Genomic DNA, 21,264 nt, shown 5'->3' with positions numbered 1-21,264 from the left:
AACAAAGGATCCATTGAATGGGAGGTTTGTGATCCTTTTTTGTGCATCAGGTTTTAGCCCCGTAAGACAAAGCCATGCCGATCTTCTTGAGCAGATGCCATGAGAGTATCCATGGGCCGCCAAGCCAGATGCATCTGCGGCTGTACTTATAACCTGATTAGCTACCAGTCAGCCTTTTTGTAATATTTCTAGGAAGTCCTGTTGATCTTCCTTCAGGAGTTTGTCTGAGAATCTCGCCAAGGAATCCCAGAGAGACCTATCGTACCGACGCAGCAGGACGGAAGCACTAGCCACCTTCATAATTGAAGCCGAAGTATTGCACATTCGTTTACCCAGAGAATCCATATTCTTGCTATCCTTCTCTGGTGGGGCAGAAGAAGATGTAGCCGAATGTGCCTTCCTGGCTGCAGCCACTATCACTGAGTCTGGAGGTGGGACTGCAGGAAGAAAAAATGGGTCCTGCTCTGGGGCCTTATATTTCTTGGAAATCCTGGTGAGAACTGAACCCACTGTGGCCAGGGTAAGGAAGGTCTGCATTGCAGGTTCTAGCAGACCTGGAACCAAAGGAAGCAGAGGCTTTGCAGAAGACCTGTGATGTAAAGTTTCAAAGATCACTGATGTGGAAACTGGTGGAGTATACATAATGATATTGAGCTTTTTGGCACCCCTATAAAGGACTTCATTAAAAGTTCCAAGATCGTCTATCGGGGACACCCAAGATGGGGGTGTAGTGGACAGAGTAGGAGAATAATCTCGAATAGAAGATCTTGTTGACGTAGTTGTTGTTGGAGATCTACGTCTTCTCTTAGGAGTAGGAGAGCAGCGAGATCTTGAACGCCCTCTTGATCTTGAATGCCTTCTCACAGGGGATCGAGACCTTCTTGGGGACCTGTGTCGAAGGAATCCCCCAGAGGCTCTGGGTGGCGTTAGAGATTTGGAGAATTCCGCTCCCGTAACTCTAGGTGGCACTTACAGTGTTGAATACTCTCCAGCCATTGTGGCGATAAGTTAGTAGGAGACTTTTCTCTTGGAGCAGGAGATCCCTGCGGTGTGACTTTTATAATGTTGATTCCAGGAGAAGATGACACTTCTCTCTATGTTGACCTTGGTTTTTCTGGTGCCTCTTTAGAAGTAGAAACAATCCTCTCCCTCGACGTCGAATGTTGCCTCGACATCGACCCAGATAACGCCACCACCGGCGTCGACCGCTGTGGAGACATACTGGAAGCTTCATGTCTCTGCAATGATGCTCTCGACGTCGGTCTCCTCAACGGTGATCGTGAACGTCTTCTCGACGTCGAACGTCGGTGGGTGTATGGTATCTTCGATGCCGATTTCCTTGTGGCCGATCGTGCCCTTGACGTCGACCATCTGTGGGTCGGAGAGGGATTTCTCAACGCTGATCTTCGAGAAGAAGGCGGAGATCTTGACGTCGATCGGTATCTAGTCGTCGACGGATGTTTCGACGTCGACTTAGACATGTCTTCACTCTCATACTTCGAGCCCGAAGTATGCCTCGACTTACTTTTTGTCGATGATGGTTCTTGCCCCTTCGACGGCGATCTGTCCTCGACGTCGTAGAATGGTTTACTTGCTTTTCTGACACAGATTTCGACGCGGACGGCGAGCACTCTGGAATCTGCTTTCTTCTGGAAGCAGGTGAAGCAGATCGACCCTTCTTATGTTGTCCATGAGAAGATGGCTTCTTGGAATGAGACTCAAGGCTACTTTTGTTTTTTCTCCTCTCCATCGACGCATGAAGTCTGATCTTTTCTTTGTCACACAGAGTTCTTTTAGAAGATTTTTGACAGTAGTAACACTTCTGTAGATTGTGTGAGGATGGCAAACACACAATACACACAGAGTGAGGGTCGGATTTCGCCATTTTCTTCCCACAGGAATGCCATTTGTTAAACAAAGCTGGCACTTCTGACATAAAAAGATAGTAAAAATGTCAGAAAGTAGTTAGAAAATAATATCAGCCAAGAAAAATGTCGAATGAAGTAGTAGAAAATCCATTTCTGACTGAGAAAAATAAATAAAAGACTGAGCTCAAGCTCCTGGATCCCCACAGATGGAGCTGGAAAAAAGAACTGACCTAACTGTCACCTGTGGTGCATGATGGGAGCAGGGGCTCCTGGAGGTCTTAAAGGCACGGTGTACAGGTTCTCTGAAGCCTTGAAGGCAAGGTGCCAGTTTTTTGTTATACGGTGATGATTATTCATCTATGCAGCCTAAGAACAAATTGCCTGCAATTACCTGTTTTTCTTTATGAAAATAAAGGGTTGTTGAACACGACTGCAGTATATGTTCTATGTTACATTATTTACATGTGATATTATTTTCTTACAGTAGAAATCCAAGTAATTTTGGCTTTTCAGTCTATTGAACATATTATAGGCTGCATATTTATATGTGAAGACAAGTATATATGTATGTTTTTGGAAGTACTATGTACTTGTGGTTCTAAACATACACATATATATGTATTTTTGTATATGGTCCGAGGTCCCGCGCATGGGCGGGGATTATTGAGTGCTTATGACTATTGATGAGAATCCCCTGGAAGAGAAACTGTTGTTACTAAACCCATGCTGTACTAACGCGTTAAATGTTCTCCAATACAGTTACACAAAGGGCAACAAAGTCAGAATCTCCAGCGGTCTGTCCTTTTTTAGGGTTTAAAAAGAACATTTCTGGATCAAAGGATGTTGATGAGATTGTTGAAAATGTATTATTTGCACAAAAATACCTCTCCAATGTACATTGCTTAAAAAAAAAAAAACTAAATAAAATGAAGGAAATAGATGCATGAGAAAAGACCACACTGAGATTGAAAAATAAATTGATATGAAGCAAATATAAAGTAATAGATTATATTTAGTTATACATCAATAGTAAAATTATTTTAATAATTAACAAGAAACACTTTAGGATAAAAATAGTCACGTACCTCGTTCATTTCTCTTTTATTAGGATTATCATTTTTTTTCAGAGGAGATAGCTCTTGTTCCATTGATGTTTCTTCATCTGAGCTGCTTAACAGTCGAAGTATTGCCCGTCGAGCTGAAGCCCGAGTTGGGGGATGAAGATTAATCCCTGCATCAGCAGTCCAATCTGAATATTCACTGGATGTGTCACTGCATATAACAAAACAGATTTCCCTAATATTTTTCATCCAAACAATAATTAGTAGAAAAAAACCTTTACTATACAAGGAGATAAAGGAAGATGTGCTCTATAGATCTTGCTTAAAAGTTCACAGCCTGTTATGGACTATACGAACAAGTAACCTACCTTTGGTAATTCCTTATTTAGTAGAGATTCTATAGCCGCAGACCGGATGCAAAAGATTTTTTAGCAGTACTCCTGCGTGCCAGTAGGTGATGCCGTTTGGATCAGAGTCGGCCATGTCGAAAGTGACATGCACAATACCTATAAAGGCGCCACCCGTCGTGCTGACATCTGTTAATTTTGCAACTTACCACGCCATGAGTGCACAGCCACGATGAGAACTGACCACTGTTGTGGAACAACCAAGGCCCTGAGAAGGGTTTCCCTGATACTACAATTGGCTCGCAGAGCAGGGAGGATGGAAGGGTGGTAAGGAATCTGCAGCTTGACAGAGTCTCTACTAGATATGGTGTTACCAAATGTAAGTAACTTGTTCAATTGATAGAAACTCCTAGCCACAGATTCCTTACCTACGATTGGATACCCAAGCAAAGCCTTTCTCAGAGGTGAGTCTGCAAAGCCAATTCTAAATCAAAAAGTCTTGTAGGACCGAATGGGCAAAGTGTCCATCACGACGGACCTGACTGTCAAGGCAGTAGCGTTTGGTAAATGCGTGCAAGGATGTTCACGGTGCTGCCCGACAGATATTCAGGACAGGAACTCAGCGAGGTAACACATGGGTCACAGCCTTGGCTCTGGTGGAATGAGAATACAAACCCTGAGGGGGTTGCTTCTTGGCCAATACAGAGCAAATCTCAATGCAGAGTACGATCACTATCCTTCTAGAGATGGTCTGTTTCTGTACAGCCTTCTTCTCGTCTACTATGTACATCACGAAGAGTTGATCATCCACCCAGCAGTCTTTTGTACGGTTTAGGCAGAACAACGCTCTTTTTGGATCCAGGCGGATTCGTCTCTCCTCTTTTTAGAAGGATGAGGCTGAGCAAAGAAGGTAGGCAGGGTGATGTTTTAGCCAACATGGAAGGGAGTCACAACCTTTGGAAGAAACGTGTCCTGAGTGTGAGAAGTTGGCCTGATGTATGATGTCACTAGTTATAGTGTACACCTTATATCAGTCCAAATACCCTTATGGTGATTGGTTGTAAAGTCAACCTTATAGACCAGCTATCCTAGTGGTAGCATGGACAAGAGCAGTCTTAGGCTAAACTCTGAATGGCATGTGAAGCCAGCTGTGATACCATATATAATCCCTTGAATACCAAATGAAAGGACACCACAACAGATATATATATAAAATAAAGTGTATTTATTCTAAGCCAACCCTCAGCACTCTTTATGAGTTTAGAGGTAAGTACAACACAGTCTTATTAATGCATACAGTAAGTCACACAGGTAAGTAATACAGTTAGGCCCTAGGGGCCACGCAAACCATATACTAAATAAGTGGTATAAGAACCACTGTCACGGAAATAGAATAGGCCTAGGCCTAGGGAATCGCTGGGGCTACACTACACTAGCGTTAGTTAGGAAGTGGGAGGCCCACGGGATTCGTGTGCAGAGTGGAAACACTCACGCGTAATGCGTAAAAGTCAATAGCAATGTTACAGTTTAGAAATAGATAGATTTAGGACACTTCCGGAGTAGCTAGGAAGTTGAGACTTGAAAACTAGACACTAGGATAGTCACTATCCTGATGAGCACCGGAGTACCCAAGTTACCTAGCCCACAGGCTGCGGGTGCATAGGGGTGAAGATGCGTCGTTTTCGTCGTCGACTCCTATGGATGCCTGAAGAAAGATGCTGACAGGCAGTCAGGAGAGAGTGTCCGGTGGATCCCAAGCCTGGGATCAAGAAGAGAAGAAACCTGCAAGCAGAGGGGACAGAGTCAAGGTCACTAGCCAGTGACCACGTGGAACCAGGAAGGAACCAGGCGATGTCGTGAAGAGTTGCAGGTGAAGGTGAAGCTTGTCGCTGCAGCCAGGAGGACCAGGAAGCGTCGAGGACGACCAGGACCAGGAGGCGAGCTGTCCCACGAAGGCTCTTGCTGTCGGCGGCGTCGAAGTTGGACTAGGACTCACCAAGCCTTGGCAAGCGGAACCCACGAAGAACAAAGGACTTGCTTCTGGTGCAGACCAGGAAGGTCTGGGGTGCTTCTTCTTTGCAGAGAAGCGGGAGCCAGTCTGGAGGAGCCAAACCAGCGCAGAAGATTTCAGGGAGCGTCGTCACAAAGGCCACTAGCCAGCGGGCAAGCAACCGGACAGACGCGGCAAGCAGGAAAATGCTGAAGGGCCCCACGCAGGACTCGTGGAGTGTGGGGGGCTGGTCTTCGGTGCAGATGGGGGTTGGGGCTTCTCAATCCCCGGTGCACAACTTCGAGGGTACCTCAGAAGCTGCGCTGTAAGTTACTAGCCACTTTTCCCAGGTAGCCGGTCCCACGTCGCTCGTCGCCTCCACGGATCTCAGCTCTGCTGCAGATGTGGATGAGGGTCGGAGAAGTCTGGAAATCAAGGCTCTGGTCGGGCTCTGCAGTCGGTTCCTCGTCGAACGTTTCACAAAGCAAAGGGTAGTCACTTGATGGTGCCTGTTTGCACAGGGTAGCCACTCCTTGGCTACAAGGGAGATTCTTCAGTCTTCTTCTTTCGTCGAATGTCGAAGGTCCAGAGTTTCTGTTCAGTTTTGCAGGTTCAGGATAATCTAAAGTCTTGAGGCCCAACTCCCACTCTTATACTAATCTGGGGGGCTGGGATACCTGCTAGGTCACGCCTTATGGGTGGGACCTGGGAGGGGGTGGTTACACCCACTTCCCTTTGTCCAGTTTCGCGCCAGAGCTGGGGCTGGAGTGCCCCAGCGCCGGTTTGAACTGGACTATGCAAGGAACACCTTGTGTGCCCCAGGCATGTCTCATTCCTTTCAGCCCACCCTGCCCCAATACACTAAAGGCTGTCAGGGGAGGTGCTAGCACCTCCCCAAGCAGGAAACCTATTGTCCAGGCCTCCCTGGCTGGGATCACTCCCAGCTGCAGGAGGTCAGACTTGTGTCGTGGCAGCAGCATCCATTTTGTGATGCTGAGGCTTTGGTCAGAGGCTAACAGTTGAAGTATGATTTTAACATGTCTTTCCCTCTAGAAGGGGGGAATAATATTCTCATGTCCAGAAATGGCATGGGGGTATTATTCCCGAGTGTTAGACACCTTACACGACATGTTTTGATAAAGCCAAACCATAGTTACCATAACCGTCTAAGATTATAAGGTACTTTAAGAGTATATGGTAGGCTATATCATAGAACAGCTATAAGGACATGGTTCCGAAAGCTGCAGACAGGCTCAGCTCATGCTAGAGCACCATCTCACATGTTACCAAGCACTCTGCCTCCAGGATTGTCAAGGCCTGCCATAGGAGTGACTGATAGGGACACATGTGTCTATATGTAAGTTAGGTATAGGAATACTACACCTAAGCAAGGGGTGATTACACGACCTTGCCCCAGCTGAGTGATCAGCCAGTTGTGTCAAAATGGAAGGCCAGGCCAGGGGTGGCACAATACATGCTGCAGCCCCTGGTAGGCCTAGGGTACACCTATGCCCTGGGTACCTAGGGTACACTGTACAGGGGCCAATAAGGTGATCCTATCCAAATGGGTTATGCACCTAAAGTACATAGTAGTAATTTAGAGAGAGAACAGCAGGGTTGTGGGTCTGATTAGCAGGCCCACAGCCACATCTAAGTCGTAAACCAGTAAAGCAAAAGCAAAAAGTGGGGGTGAACATAGAAAGCAGACCCTACTCTCCTACACGGAGAACTAATTTGTCCAGGTAGAGGGTAGTGTATGAAGGGTGTAATTTCGTGACCCTCCTAGCTTTTATTATGGCTACTAGAAGGATTATGTTACTTACCCTGTAAGCATCGGTTTGTGGCATGTAGTGCCGTAGAGTCACATGCTCTGCATACTCCTGCCATCTAGTGTTGGGTTTGGAGTTGTACAAGTTGCTTTTCTTCGAAGAATTGTTTTGAGTCACTGGGTAGAATGACTCTTACTCTCCGTGATAATGTGCATGGGCATCAACTCCTTTGTTAGATTGTTTTCCCGCAGGAGGGGGAGATAGGAGTGTAATGAATGCGTGTAAAATTGAGATGTCCATGCTAATATGTGAATATATGATCTAGATGCATGAAAACCTAACTGCAATGGCCACAAGCGTCAGGGGAAGAGGGAGGGTGCATGTAAATCTACAGAGCTACATGCCAAAAACAAATGCTTACATGGTAACAATCAGTTAGATGGCAGTTGTGGCTGTAGATAAACATGCTTTGGATAGACAGTAAAGCAGTCCCTCCTCAGAAGTGGTGGCTACCGTGTGGGAGTTGCAGTAGTTTACAAAAGAGTATGTAGCACTGCGTGAACTACATTGGCTTGTTGGAGTACTAACACGTCCACATAGCAGTGTTTAGTAAAGGTGTGTGGTGTAGACCATGTAGCTGCTCTATAAATATCAGCTATTGGAATATTACCTAAAATGGCCATAGTTGCTCCTTTTTACCCCAGAGTGGAATGTGCTCCAGGAGATACAAGAAAATGTCTTTTGGCTTTAATGTAACAAGTTTGAATGTATTTAACTATCCACCTACCTATACATGATTTAGATATAGGGTTGCCTTGATGAGGTGGAAAGAAGCTACAAATAGTTATGTTTTTCTGAAAGTTTTAGTTCTATCCATGTAAAACATGAGTACTCATTTTACATTCAAATTATGGTGAGCTCTTTCTGCAACAGAATAAGGGGTAGGGAAAAAAACAGGAAGCTCGATCGATTCAGGTGAAACTGGGAGACTACTTTAGGTATCAATTTAGGATTGGTACAAATAACCAGTTTGTCTTTATGTATTTGAAAGAAAGGAGCTCACTAACACGCCAGATGGAGGTAATTGCAACTAAAAACGTCACTCTCCTTGATAGAAATTGAAGACAGCATGAATGCTAAGGCTCAAAAGGAGGACCCATGAGCCTTGTAAGTACAATATGTAAGTTCCAAGAGGGGGGTGGAGAAACATGAGGTGGAATAACTCATTAAAGTCCTTCCATGAATGCTTCAATGATTGGAATCCTGAAGAGAGATAGCTGCTGTATATTTTGTAGATAGGCAACTATGGCAGCACGATGCAATCAAATGGAAGTATATGCTAAATTGGATTTTTGCAAATGAATATATCCTGTACTGTAGCTTTGAGGGGATTTGTTTAGGAAGGCAATATTAAACACAATGTTTTCATTTTGCAGCATAATAAGCTCTAGTTGTGAGTCTGCATGCTTGTTTAAGAATATCCATACATTCTGTAGGTAAGTTTAGGTAACCAAATTCTAGGAGCTCTGGTGCCAGATCGCTAGGTTGAACATCTTGGGGTCTTGAAGTCGGATTTGTCCGTTGTCCTGAGTGAGAAGGTCTGGCCTTTTAGGGAGATTCTTGTGTGAACCTAGTGAGAGATCTAGTAAGGTTGTGAACCAGGGTGGGAGCTAAAAGGATCATTTGTAATGTTTGCCTGAGTTTCTGAGCCAGAAATGGAATGAGAGGGAGAGGTGGAAAAGCGTAGGCAAATATCCCTGACCAACTCATCCATAGTGTGTTGCCCTTGGATAGTGGGTGTGGCAACCTGGAGGCAAAGTTTCTGCATTTTGTGTTTTTGGCTGTGGCGAATAAGCAGCTTTGAGGAAACCCCCACTTTTGAAAGTATGGAAGGAGAATTTGTGGATTGAGTTCACATTTGTGGGTTTGCTGGTGGGTCCTGCTGAGCACGTCCGCAAGAATGTTGTCTGTTCCTGGCAGATAGTCAGATAAGAAATTAATGTGATGGTAAAGAGCCCAATTCCATATGGTCTGAGTGAGGAGTGACAGTTCAGATGACCGTGTTCCCGCTGTTTCTGTAGATAGTACATAGCTGTCATATTGTCTGTCCGGACTAGGACAACCTTGTGTGAGAGATGAGGAAGGAAAGCTTTCAGTGCTAGGAAGACTGTCTGTAGTTCCAATTGACTGATGTGAAGGGATTGTTGCCTGGCGTCCCGCATACTTGGTATTGTTAGGCGTTGGAGATGCGCTCCCAAGCCTGTTTCTGATGCGTCTGTGGTTAGACTGATCTGAGGCAATAGGTCCAAGAAAGGCTGCTCCTTCCATAGATTGTTGATATTGCACTATTACAGAGAAAAGTGAGTGCGGCAGTCTATCAACACTAGATCCTATGGATGACCCTGTGTTTGAGACCACTGGCGAGATAGACACTGCTGCAGTGGGCCCATGTGTAGTCTTACATGTGGAACTATGGCAATGCAAGACCCAATCATTCCCAGTAGACGAATGACAGTCCAAACTGAGAGTTTTGGTTGGCTGGAAGTGCGATAGAGTTGTTTGAAAATGTTGTATTCAAGCTGGACTAGGATATGCTAACCCCAACTGTGTGTTTAGTGTTGCCCCAAAGTCTGGTAGAATCTTAAGAGGTTGAAGGTGAGATCTGGGGACATTGATGGTAAACCCAAAGCTGTGGCTTAAGTCTACTGTTAACTGGATGGGTTGTTGAAATTGGTGATCAGTGCTAGCTTTGATGAGCCAGTCGTCTAGGAATACATTGACGTTTTGACGGCTTAAGTGTGCTGCCACTACTGCCAAGCACTTTGTGAAGAAGCGAGGAGCCGGTATTGACCCCAAACAGAAGAACTTTCAATTGGTAATGTTTTCCTTCTATGACAAACCAGAGGTATTTGAGATAAGCAGGGTGTATGGATATGTGAAAGTAAGCGTCCTTTAGGTTCAGTGTGGCCATAAAGTCACCCTGTTGTAGAAGGGGAATTACATCCTGCAGCGTGACCATGTGAAAATGTTCGGGGAGGATGTAATAATTGAGGGGCCTCAGATCTAAGATTGGTCTTAAGGACGCGTCCTTTTTTGGAAGGAGAAAATATAAGGAGTATACTCTTGTGCCCTTTTTTAAGAGGGACTGGTTCTATTGCCCCTCTGAGAAGTAGGACTTGGATTTCTTGTTTGAGAAGGGCTAGGTGATCCTGTGATAACCTGCGAGTGTGAAGTGTGATGTTGAGTGGCGTAGTAATGTGCTCCAGAACAACAAACATGTTGGGTAATGGCTAGTACCTACTGGTCTGTGGAGATGGATTCCCAGACTGGATGGAAAAAGTGAAGTCTTACCCCCGCCAGGTGTTGAGTGGTCGGGGTGGAGAGGGGGGTGGGGGCAGTCTCAGCCTCTGCCCCTATTGTTACTGTAGGAGGCTGGCTCAGTATGTATTGTCCACCTATGGTGGCGCACTGTGTCCAGGTAACCCTTAGTGATAGTGTTTAGGTCCCTGAAGACCAGAGCTCTCAAGGAGTAGCTGTGGAGAGCAGCTACGGAGGGGTGTAAAGAAAATGAGTTTACCACTATTGTAAGTCAGTAAGCTTTTCACACAAGAACCACACCAGGTGAGTATAAAAATACTTTGTATTTATGAGCACACGCTAGACACTAATTTGTAATATGTCCTGCCCAGAGATATCAGTTACACACAATAGATACTTCAGAAATAGCTAATTAGCATCGAAAAACACATAGGGCCCAACTGGGGGGTAAAACCATATACTAAAATAGTGGAATGTGAGGTAAGTACCAAAAATGAACTAGTACCCAAGGTTGGAGGGCCCCAGGGGAAACACAGAACCAACCAAGGTGAGTAGCCAGGAACACCAAGGCGCTCAGGTGCAGAGTGGTTACACAGGGTCAAACGTCCATAGGATAACACAGGGTTAGTGGTGGTTGAAATTTTACAGTTCTAGGACCCTACCCAAAGGAACCACTTGGATCAAGGAAGGTTGGAGCGCCACCCCACCCGTGGATACCCAGGAACCAGGATACTTACACCAGGAAGCCCAGATGTATAGGGACGAAGTGGTGTCGGAACCGCCTGTAGACACCAATGGAGGATCGTGGAAGATCAGCAGCTACAGAATCTCATGAACCAAGCCAGTGGAACCAGGACATAGAACCCATACCAGAAGAACCTGAAAGCAGAGGAGACAGAGTGCAAACCACCCAGAGGTGACCAGGAGGCACCGGAGCACAATACCAGCCCTGGTTGGAGGTTAGTGCTGCAGCATGGCGAGGTTGTAACGGCAGCTGTGGAGCCCAGGCGATGATGCAGAAGGACAGGAGCCATCCAAAAGCTGTCCCACGTCGGTTAACGAGTGCAGAAGGTCAGCAGCCGGCAGGACCATCAACAAGTCTTGGCAAATGCAAACAGTTCGCGAGAGAAGATACAGTGTTGCAGACCAGCAAGGTCTGTAGGACTAACCCAGGAAGGGTAAGTAAGGGCCGGCCGTCAGCACGCAGGAGAGCAAGCAGAAAATCAATGGAGCCCCTTCGAGGATCCTCTGGCAGCAGGAACTGGGAGTCGCAGGGAAGCCTCAACAGCAAACAGGAGATGAAGGCCCACGATGCAGAGGATGCAGGCAGGATGTAGTTCTTGGAGCTGTGAAGTGCTGGAGGCTGTGGCTTCTTGGGACTTGAAGATCTTTCAAGAAGAGAGCCAGCAAGCCTTGGTAATGACAAACAGACGCAGTGCACAGGGAGGTGGGTGACGTTGGCTGAAGAGGGATTACAGTCGCCCAAGTAGCAGGGAAGACAGGTCAGGCCTCTGGAGAACCAACAAAACACTACCTGTATTGCAGAGCCGGTGAGGTCTGTGGGACAACAGGATCAGCAAACTGGTCATCGACGTAGAGGTGCTTGTGGATGCAGGGAAGTGACTCCTTCACTCCAAAGGAGATTCCTTCTGGGTGGGATGCAGGCTGAGTCCTTGGTGACTCCGAGGATGCACCGCCACAGTGACGCAGAACTGAAGAAACACAGGGACAAAGATGTAACAGGAATCTCCCCGCAGTCTTGTCTTTGATCCTGGTTTGAAGAACAGCAGAGTTCCACTGTCCACCAATAGAACAGTCTTAGGACCGTCGTCAAACAACAGGCAATCAGCTCTTGATAATGCTTGTTGGGACAAATCTAAGGACCCACTCTCAAGGGAGCCCTTAAGTAACCCTGAAAAGGGGAAGGTCCTATTCTCTGGTGACCCACCAATCAGAGGGGTCTAGGATGCTACTCAGCTGTCCTAGCCAGTCCGATGCTCCCAGGGGCCAAGATTCAACGTGGCAGAATCAAGGGGCCACCTGAAGGAGCTCTGGGCACCTCCCTATGGAGGAGCTGGACAGGGGGGTAGACACCCCCCTGTCCTTTTTGTGATTTCACACCAGAGCGGGAGCCAAGGCTTCCTGAAGTGGGCAAAACTGGTTAATGCATGGATGGCACCAAATGTACTCTTCAATGAAGTCTGGTGGCGCTGGGAAATGCCCCACCCTACCCAATTCTAAAGGAGAGGTGGTCACACATCTTATTTGCCGTAAATCCTTTGTTCAGCTTCCCCTGCTCGAGTGAAGCTCATCAGCAAGGGGGGCAAAACACCGTCTAGGGTCGACAGCAGCGTGGACTGGCAGGCAGATCCTGTAAGACTACACAGGTAGATATTGGGGAGGTCCTCTAAGGAGTCTTCCAGGCCATGGTATAATGCAACTAACACTGGAATCAGTGTTGTTGCATGATTTGAACAGGTTTGATGCCAAACATGACCAGGTTCGGGGAAGCCATTATGTAGGTGGACATCTCAACTAGCCAGCGTCCACTACATACCTTATAATGGCTGTCCCGCACTTACAAAGCCCAGAGAATGGAGTTCGTGATATGTAGGGGTACCTCTGCTCGGGCAGGGGTAGCTACACACTTAAACCCAAGCCCCCTGCCCTTGAACTGAAGGGCCTACCTTAGGGCGGACTTATAGGTTTAAAGTGCAGTGGCCTAGTATACAAGGGAAACCTCATATCCAAGGTGAAAGACCCAAGCATCATTTCACACAGACTGCAATCACAGCTTGCATGGGTTCCAATGGGTGGCATAACAAATGCTGCAGCCCATGAGAGAACCTGGGTGTACCAATGCCCTAGGTAACTCAGTACCATATACTAGGGACTTACAGGGGTACCTCAGTATGCCAATTGAGGGGTGTACAAAGTACTCACCAGTCAATTTAGAGGAGAGAGCATTGTCACTGGGGTCTCGGTTAGCAGGATCCCAGTGAACTACAGTCAAAACACACTAGAAAGCAGCAAAAAGTGTGAGAATCTATGCCAGAAAGATCCTACTTTCCTACACTTTTGATTTAAGAAAACAGTTACTTGTATGCTTACCTGGAACTGTTACAAGCGCTTCTCCATTCATCCTCTTCGTTGGAACACACAGATCCACTTTGGTCTATTATTTCATCATTCTGGGTGTAAAAAAAAAAAACAGATTGGAACAGAATAAAGCATATTGAGGTCTTAACACTCCCACCAATTCAATTTGACATCAAACATTCTCAATTTTGAGGGATGTAATTAATTCGGATCAGAATTATGGAGTTATAAAATGCACTTCCGGTACGCTTTCTCCATGTACATTTTTTCAGCATGTAACGGAACAAAAAGTATTGAGAACATCTCTGCGATAGGTGAAAAAAGTGCAGAAATTAGCACGAAATCACCAAAACTAGACTGGCTTCATTGAGTTTGGGAGGTAGTGGGGATGGAAAGGATCACAGCGGGAATTAATCACACCCTGCCCAAGTTTGATAAGACCTGGGGTTCCACTGTGGCCTACTTCTCCTCAGAGTTTGTTGAGCTGCACCTGCCCACGTTACTTAAGGGTCCTTCGATTTCCCACTACTCCCCCCGCCAGTGAGCAACCCACCCATGACGGGGAAGTGCCACCCGATGGCTAGAACCCTACTGTGTCATTTATTGGGTAATGGGTAGGTCTCTGTCCTCCTCCTCCTCTCTCTATTCTTTGGTTTTACTCCTAATCTCCTTTCCTCTCTCTCTTCTTTCCCTTTCTCTAACACTAGAAGTATAAGCCATGCTATTCCCCACAGGCCAGTGGTTGTAGGTGGGTGTTGTGTTTATTGTTTGCCACGAAAATTCAACTTAAAGAACAAGTTACTTACCTTCGGTAACGATGTATCTGTAAGAAACATTAGTTAGTTAGATTCCTCACCTTAGAATATCCCCAGGCGTCAGACTGGATCCGGAAGATTTTTCGTCAGCAATACCCCTTGCGCGTCGCTAGGCGTCGTCTGCGGCTCCGCGTCCGTCGTCGGCGTCGTGCGCCGGAATGACGTCGGAGTACTTAGACGCCGCCCTCGCGCGCTGACGTCAGTTCTTGTACATAGCTTTCCGCGCCAGGAACGCAGAGCCATGCAAAGACCGACACTGGTGCCAAAAATAAAATCTAGGGGCCTGAAAAGGACAACCTTAACCCTAGATGTCAGTTCGCAGAACGGGGAGGATGGGTGGGTCGGTGAGGAATCTAACTAACTAATGTTTCTTACAGATACATCGTTACCGAAGGTAAGTAACTTGTTCATCTGAAAGAAACACGTTAGTTAGATTCCTCACCTTAGAATAGATACCCAAGCAATACCATCCCCGGTGGTGGGTCTGCGAACCAAGATCACACCAGAAAGTCCTGGAGGACAGAACGGCCAAAGAAGCCATCCCTCCGGACTTGGCAGTCAAGGCAATAATGCCTGGCAAACGTGTGTAACGAAGCCCACGTCGCCGCCTGACAGATGTCCTGCAAAGGGACTCCCCGTCCCAAAGCAGTAGTAGCCGCTGTGGCCCGAGTAGAATGGGCGCGCAGCCCAACAGGAGGGTCCTTTTTTGCCAAAGAATAGCAAATTTTGATACACAAAACGACCCACCGAGAGATGGTCCGTTTGTGCACAGCTTTCCCCTTCTTAGCGCCCACGTACCCAACAAAAAGCTGGTCGTCCACCCGGAACTGTTTTGTGCGGTCCAGATAAAAGGAGAGCGCACGTTTTGGGTACAGACGGTGGAGCCTCTCTTCCTCTTTGGAAGGATGCGGAGGCGGAAAGAAGGTGGGCAAGGTGACAGACTGCCCAAGATGAAATGGAGTCACCACTTTCGGAAGAAAGGAGGGACGAGGCCGAAGGACAACCTTGTCCGGATGAACAGACAGAAAAGGAGGCTTTGAAGATAAAGCCTGGAGCTCACTCACCCGTCTAGCCGAGGTGATGGCTACCAGAAAAGCAGTCTTAAGAGTCAGAAGACGAAGAGGACAATTGTGAAGAGGCTCGAAGGGAGCGCACATCAGGAATGTCAAGACCAGATTCAAGTCCCACTGAGGCATTACAAAAGGGACAGGAGGGAACGTGTGAGTAATGCCTTTTAGAAAGCGTGTAACCACAGGGGACTTGAAAAGAGAAGGCTGATCAGGAAGCCGCAAGAAGGCGGAGATGGCAGCAAGATAACCTTTCAGGGTGCCCAGGGCAGAGCCCTGCCGGGCCAGAGAAAGAAGAAAGAGAAGAACCTCAGAAAGAGGGGCGGAAAGGGGATCCACAGCCTTTGCTGTGCACCATGCCACAAATTTGTTCCACCGGCAGGCGTATACCGTCTTTGTGGAGGGACGCCTGGCTGCCAGAATGATATCACAGACTTCAGGAGGCAAGTCAAATGGCATCAACTGCCGCCGCTCAATCTCCACGCATGGAGGTGGAGGCTGGACAGGTTCGGGTGGAGGACCGTCCCCTGCTGCTGCGACAGAAGATCCTCCCGAAGGGGCAGACGTATCGGGGGATCGGTCAACATACTGAGTAGCTCGGGATACCAGTATCTTCGTGCCCAATCCGGAGCCACCAAGATGACTTGGGCCCGGTCGTGCCTGATCTTCTTCAGCACTCTGGGCAGAAGTGGTATAGGCGGAAAGGCGTACAACAGACCGCAACTCCACTCGTGACGAAAAGCGTCGCCAGGGCGAGTGCCGCCTTGGAAATTCCAACGCGCAGAACTGCTGACATTGCGCGTTCTCTTCGGTGGCGAATAGATCTAACCAAGGCTCTCCCCACTGCTGAAAGAGACCTTGCGCCACTTCGGAGTTCAGACGCCATTCGTGATCCATCATGCACCGGCGGCTGAGTTCGTCCGCTCTGGCGTTCAGAGAGCCCGCCAGATGTTGAACCACTAGGGTGACGCCCTGGTGTTCCAGCCACGTCCAGAGGCGCAGAGCCTCCTGACAAAGGGTCCACGACCCCACCCCGCCCTGTTTGTTGCAATACCACATGGCGGTGGTGTTGTCCGTGAACACCTGCACGACACTGCCCCTGACAGAGGGAAGGAAGGCTTTCAGTGCAAGTCGGATCGCTCTCAACTCCAACAGGTTGATTTGGAGACGAGACTCCGCCGGAGACCAGAGGCCTCTGATCTCCGCCTCTCCCATATGGCCACCCCAGCCCAGGAGGGACGCATCCGTCACTACGACATGCTCCGGTTGGGGAAGGGAGAGGCTCCTGCCCATGACCCAATCGCGGTCCGTGAGCCACCACTGCAACTGTTGTGCAGTGCCCTCCGAGATCAAGACATGGTCGGACAGGTTGCCGTGATGCTGGGCCCACTGAAACTTCAGGTCCCACTGCAGAGCCCGCATGCGCCGCCTGGCGTGATGCACTAGTAGGATGCAGGAGGCCATCAGCCCCAGAAGCCGCAACACTAGCCTGACCGAAACCCAGGATAGAGGCCGAAAGATGGGAATCAGGGCCTGTATATCCCGGACCCGATGTTCCGGTGGATAGACCCGGAACTGCGCCGAATCGAGAACTGCTCCGATGAAGAGGAGCTTCTGAGAGGGACTCAGGTGTGACTTCGGCACGTTGATGGAAAATCCCAGCAAATGCAGGAGATCCGCCGTAGTCTGGAGGTGGGAGACGACTGCCTGGGGCGAGCCCGCCTTCAACAACCAGTCGTCGAGATAGGGGAAGACTGGAACCCCTGATCTGCGCAGATGAGCTGCGACCACCGCCATCACTTTCGTGAACACCCGAGGGGCACTGGTGAGGCCGAAGGGGAGCACGGTAAACTGAAAATGCTCGTGGCCCACCGTGAACCGCAGGTAACGCCGGTGGGCCGGCAGGACGGGGATATGGAAATATGCGTCCTGCAAGTCCAACGCTACCATCCAGTCTCCGGGGTCTAGGGCAGCTAGAACCTGAGCCAAGGTTAACATCTTGAACCTTTCCTTTCGGAGGAAGGCATTGACGTTCCGGAGGTCCAAGATGGGGCGTAGGCCCCCTTTGCCCTTCTTGGGAACCAGAAAGTAGTGGGAATAACAACCACGACCTACTTCTGGACTCGGAACGCGCTCGACGGCCCTCTTGGCCAAGAGGGCCGAAACTTCCTCGCGGAGAAGATTCAAATGATCCCCCGAGATACGGTGGTGCTGCGGTGGCATGGCTGGAGGGGTCGTCTCGAAGGGGAGGGAGTAGCCCCTTCGGACGATTTGCAGCACCCACCTGTCCGATGTAATGGACCGCCAGTGGAGCAGGTGATGGCGAACTCTGCCGCCCACTGGCGTGGAATGGGCCTGAAAGCTCGGACTAGGAAGGCTTTGAGGCGGATGCTGCCGGGGTGGATGTGGGCTGACCACGTCGTCCTCCAGATCCGCCACGGCGGAAACCACGTCCGCGCGCAGGTTGGTTCTGCGGCTGGTGGCTTGGCGGACGTGAGGAGGCGCCCCTTCCTTGGCCACGAAAGGGGCGAAAAGCGGAGGTGTGCGCCCGCGGAGCCGAGAGGCCCAAGGACTTGGCCGTAGCCCGGGAGTCCTTAAAGCGGTTCAGCGCACTGTCCGCCTTCTCACCAAACAGGCGAGTGCCATCAAAGGGCATGTCCATGAGGGTGTTCTGGACATCCCCGGAAAATGACGTGGACCGCATCCAGGCGTGGCGGCGGAGCGCCACCGTGGTGGAAATCGCCCTACCCAGCGATTCCGTGGTGTCAAGCCCACATCGTATGGTGTGCCGCGCTGCATCCCTCCCATCGGCCAAAGCCTGGGTAAGACGTGTCCGGACCTCCTCCGGACACAGGGGCAGCACGTCCTCCACCGTATCCCACAGAGAATGGGAATAACGGTCCAAGAGACAGGCGGTGTTCAAAGACCGCAGGCCCAAACTAAGGGACGAGAACAGTTTCTTGCCAAACTGCTCGAGTCTCTTGGAATCCCGGTCCGGCGGAGCGGTCGGGAAGGAGGATTGGGAGGTAGAGGCCTGGATAACCAGACTCTCGGGGGTGGGGTGTTGGGACAGGAAACTGGGGTCGCCCGGAGCAGGGCGGTGGCGCCTGGCAACGTTCCTATCCACAGGAGGAACTGTGGAGGGCTTGGACCAGGTGCCCTGCAGAACGTCAGTGAGGGCCTCATTGAACGGCAGCAGAGGCTCAGTGGAGCTTGCTGCGGTTTGAAGCACCTCAGTGAGGATGTTAGTCCTCACAGCCACGGCAGGCAGCTCGAGCCCAAGGGCTGCGGCCACCTTGCGCAGCACCACAGAAAATGCTGCACCCTCCTCCGAAGCCACAGTCGGAGGAGAAGTGAATCCAGTGTCTGGCGAGGTATCCAGACCACTGGCCTCCCCCAGTTCATCTGCCCAGTCCTGTGAAAGCTGCGACTGAACAGCCATAGGGTCATCGAACCCCTCCCAGTCGCCCCCGTCTTCCGATTCCTGATAAACAGGAGAAATGATCGGAGCCGGACTATAGAGATGATAGGTCTCAAGCGGCGCCGGACGCGGCGTCGGTCGACGCCGTTGCGGCGCCGGGTCCGGAATAGGGCTAAACTGGGGTTGGACGCCGTCCGGAGTCGGCACCGAAGGCGTCGGCGGCGCCGGAGGTGTAGGGGTCTGCGCCGGCGTCGGTGGTTCATTCGCCGGCGCCGGTGGAGGAGTGGTTAGGTCAACCGGCGTCGACGGGGGCCCAGGCATGGGCCCCGCGGGGACCTGCGGCGTCGTGACCGGAGTCGTCGACGGCGCCGGGGCCGAAGCCGCCGGCAGGCAAGGTCGCCCAGTCGAGTCCGCGGGGCCCGAAGGCGCGCCAGCGCGCGTCGACGGCGGGGCCAGGCTCCTCATGGCCGAGAGGAAGGCACTGACCTCCGCCGGCGTCGCGTTAGTCCCAGGGACCGGAGGGTATGGGGACGGGCGCGGCGCCTGCGGCTCCGCCGGAGCCGCGGGGGTGGAACCACCCAGACCCCTCGGCCGAGTCGCGCGACCGGCGAGGGGAGTCCGAAGAGCGATGTCGCCTCTTGGACTTCTTAGAGCGTTTGGACTTACCCGACGACTTGGAGCCCGACGATCGATGGTTGCGTCGGCTAGGGCTCCGCGAGCGATCCTTGGACCTCCTCCTGGACCGGGATCGCGCACGACGCGGAGCCGAGTGGCGAAGCTCGAGAAGCTTGCGGGACCGCTCCCGCCGAGCCTTCGAAGTCAGGGCCTGGCAATCGGAGCACGACTCCGCGTCGTGGTCGGGGCCTAAACAGTAGAGGCACCGGCGGTGGTGATCGGTCATCGACATCATTCGATGGCAATCCTCGCAAGCCTTGAACCCAGGCATCCTACCGGCACCAGATGTCGACAGACAAGGATCAAAAGTGATCAAAAAAGATTTAGTCAAAAAAGACTAAAAGGGGTAGCTCTCCCGGATCTGCGCTTACTGGCGCGGAAAAAAGAAGAACTGACGTCAGCGCGCGAGGGCGGCGTCTAAGTACTCCGACGACGTCATTCCGGCGCACGACGCCGACGACGGACGCGGAGCCGCAGACGACGCCTAGCGACGCGCAAGGGGTATTGCTGACGAAAAATCTTCCGGATCCAGTCTGACGCCTGGGGATATTCTAAGGTGAGGAATCTAACTAACGTGTTTCTTTCAGATCCATAAAGCATACATTCAATGAGGACTCAAAAATATGAAGAACGACAGGTAGCCACAACCACATAATTACACTCTAATCAGTACCACATTAATACACCCCACATAAAACCACTCTGCCACATAGCAAAATTACATATAAATACACTCCACACAACATAATTCCCATCAGCATAATTGCACTCAATGTCACACAGTTAAAAGGCACACATTTCAGCTCCACAGATTTCCATTCAACTCCACATAATTTGACAACAAACCACATAATTCAACTCAATTCTCTAACAAAACACACCACATGCATTCACAGCACAAAATTCCATATCATGCTACAAATTTAACAGCACTCCACATAATTGAACTCCACCACAACACAAAATACCAATCCACATAATTACACCCTGTAATATACAATCCCCTTCCACATAATCCCAGTACATTCAATACCACATAATTACTATCCACATATTTCCACTGCACACCATGCCACATAATTCTACAATACAAATCCACGCCACACTATTCAACGCCACACTATTCCACAACTAACAATTTCAATCCAACCCACATAATTCCACTCCACATACATCCACTCCATAAACCTAAGCAAAAGACATTGTCATTTACAACGCCGAAAGCTCTAACTTTCACAAATGCGAGACCTATTGCACTGCAAATGCTTGTTCTTCATATGTCTTTCTTTTTAACCATAAGTGCAGCATTCCGCCACCAGCCGACACTGAGGAGAGTTACAAAAAATTCTCCAGGGTTCACCCCAAAGAATTTTTTTCTTTTTTTCTTTTTTTTTTTTTTAACAAAAGGGCGAGGGTGATGCAAATCACTTCCATGTCAGCCCTCAAACCCACCGTGCCCATCTGTGACATCAGCGTGCCCCGAGGTGCGCTGACATAAATTATTCCCACTGGTGGTAGCGAAACAGCAGGTGAGTTCTTCCAGTGGGGTTTTGGGGGGCCGCAATGCCTCCCCAGGTTTTAGAGAGGAATTGTTGAAAAAGGAAGAGCAGGGCAGGCTTAGTGCTGGTGGCGTCCGGCGCGACAACCTTTTTTGGCGCCCCCACACCCCGTGACCGCCTCCTCAAATTCTCTCACTACCACCGGGCATAAGGGCCCCTTATCTCTCCAATCGTAAGTTATTGCTAAACACAGCACCCCCCCTGAGGTCAGCGCCCAGTGCAGCTGCACCAGTCGCATTGCCCTAAAGCCCGCCCTGGGGAAGAGTCTCCCCTTT

The 21,264-nt window shown here is 49.7% G+C and overlaps 1 protein-coding gene across 3 annotated transcripts in view; it reads right to left on the bottom strand.

The window, feature by feature from the left end:
* Positions 1-21,264, bottom strand: part of BRWD1 (bromodomain and WD repeat domain containing 1) — a 2,304,433-nt gene that overhangs the window by 963,796 nt on the left and 1,319,373 nt on the right. For all 3 annotated transcript variants that reach the window (XM_085621250.1, XM_085621251.1, XM_085621252.1), the window contains exons 22-23: positions 13,465-13,544; positions 2,954-3,140 (exon numbers count right to left, since the gene is read on the bottom strand). In XM_085621250.1, coding sequence (XP_085477376.1) covers positions 2,954-3,140; positions 13,465-13,544 — 267 coding nt within the window. The remainder of the gene's footprint in view (positions 1-2,953; positions 3,141-13,464; positions 13,545-21,264) is intronic.

The sequence above is a fragment of the Triturus cristatus genome, chromosome 8 (assembly GCF_964204655.1).
Source record: "Triturus cristatus chromosome 8, aTriCri1.1, whole genome shotgun sequence".
Taxonomy (NCBI): domain Eukaryota; kingdom Metazoa; phylum Chordata; class Amphibia; order Caudata; family Salamandridae; genus Triturus; species Triturus cristatus.
Note: the sequence above shows the minus strand (reverse complement) of the source record. Positions and strands in the feature narration are given on the sequence as shown.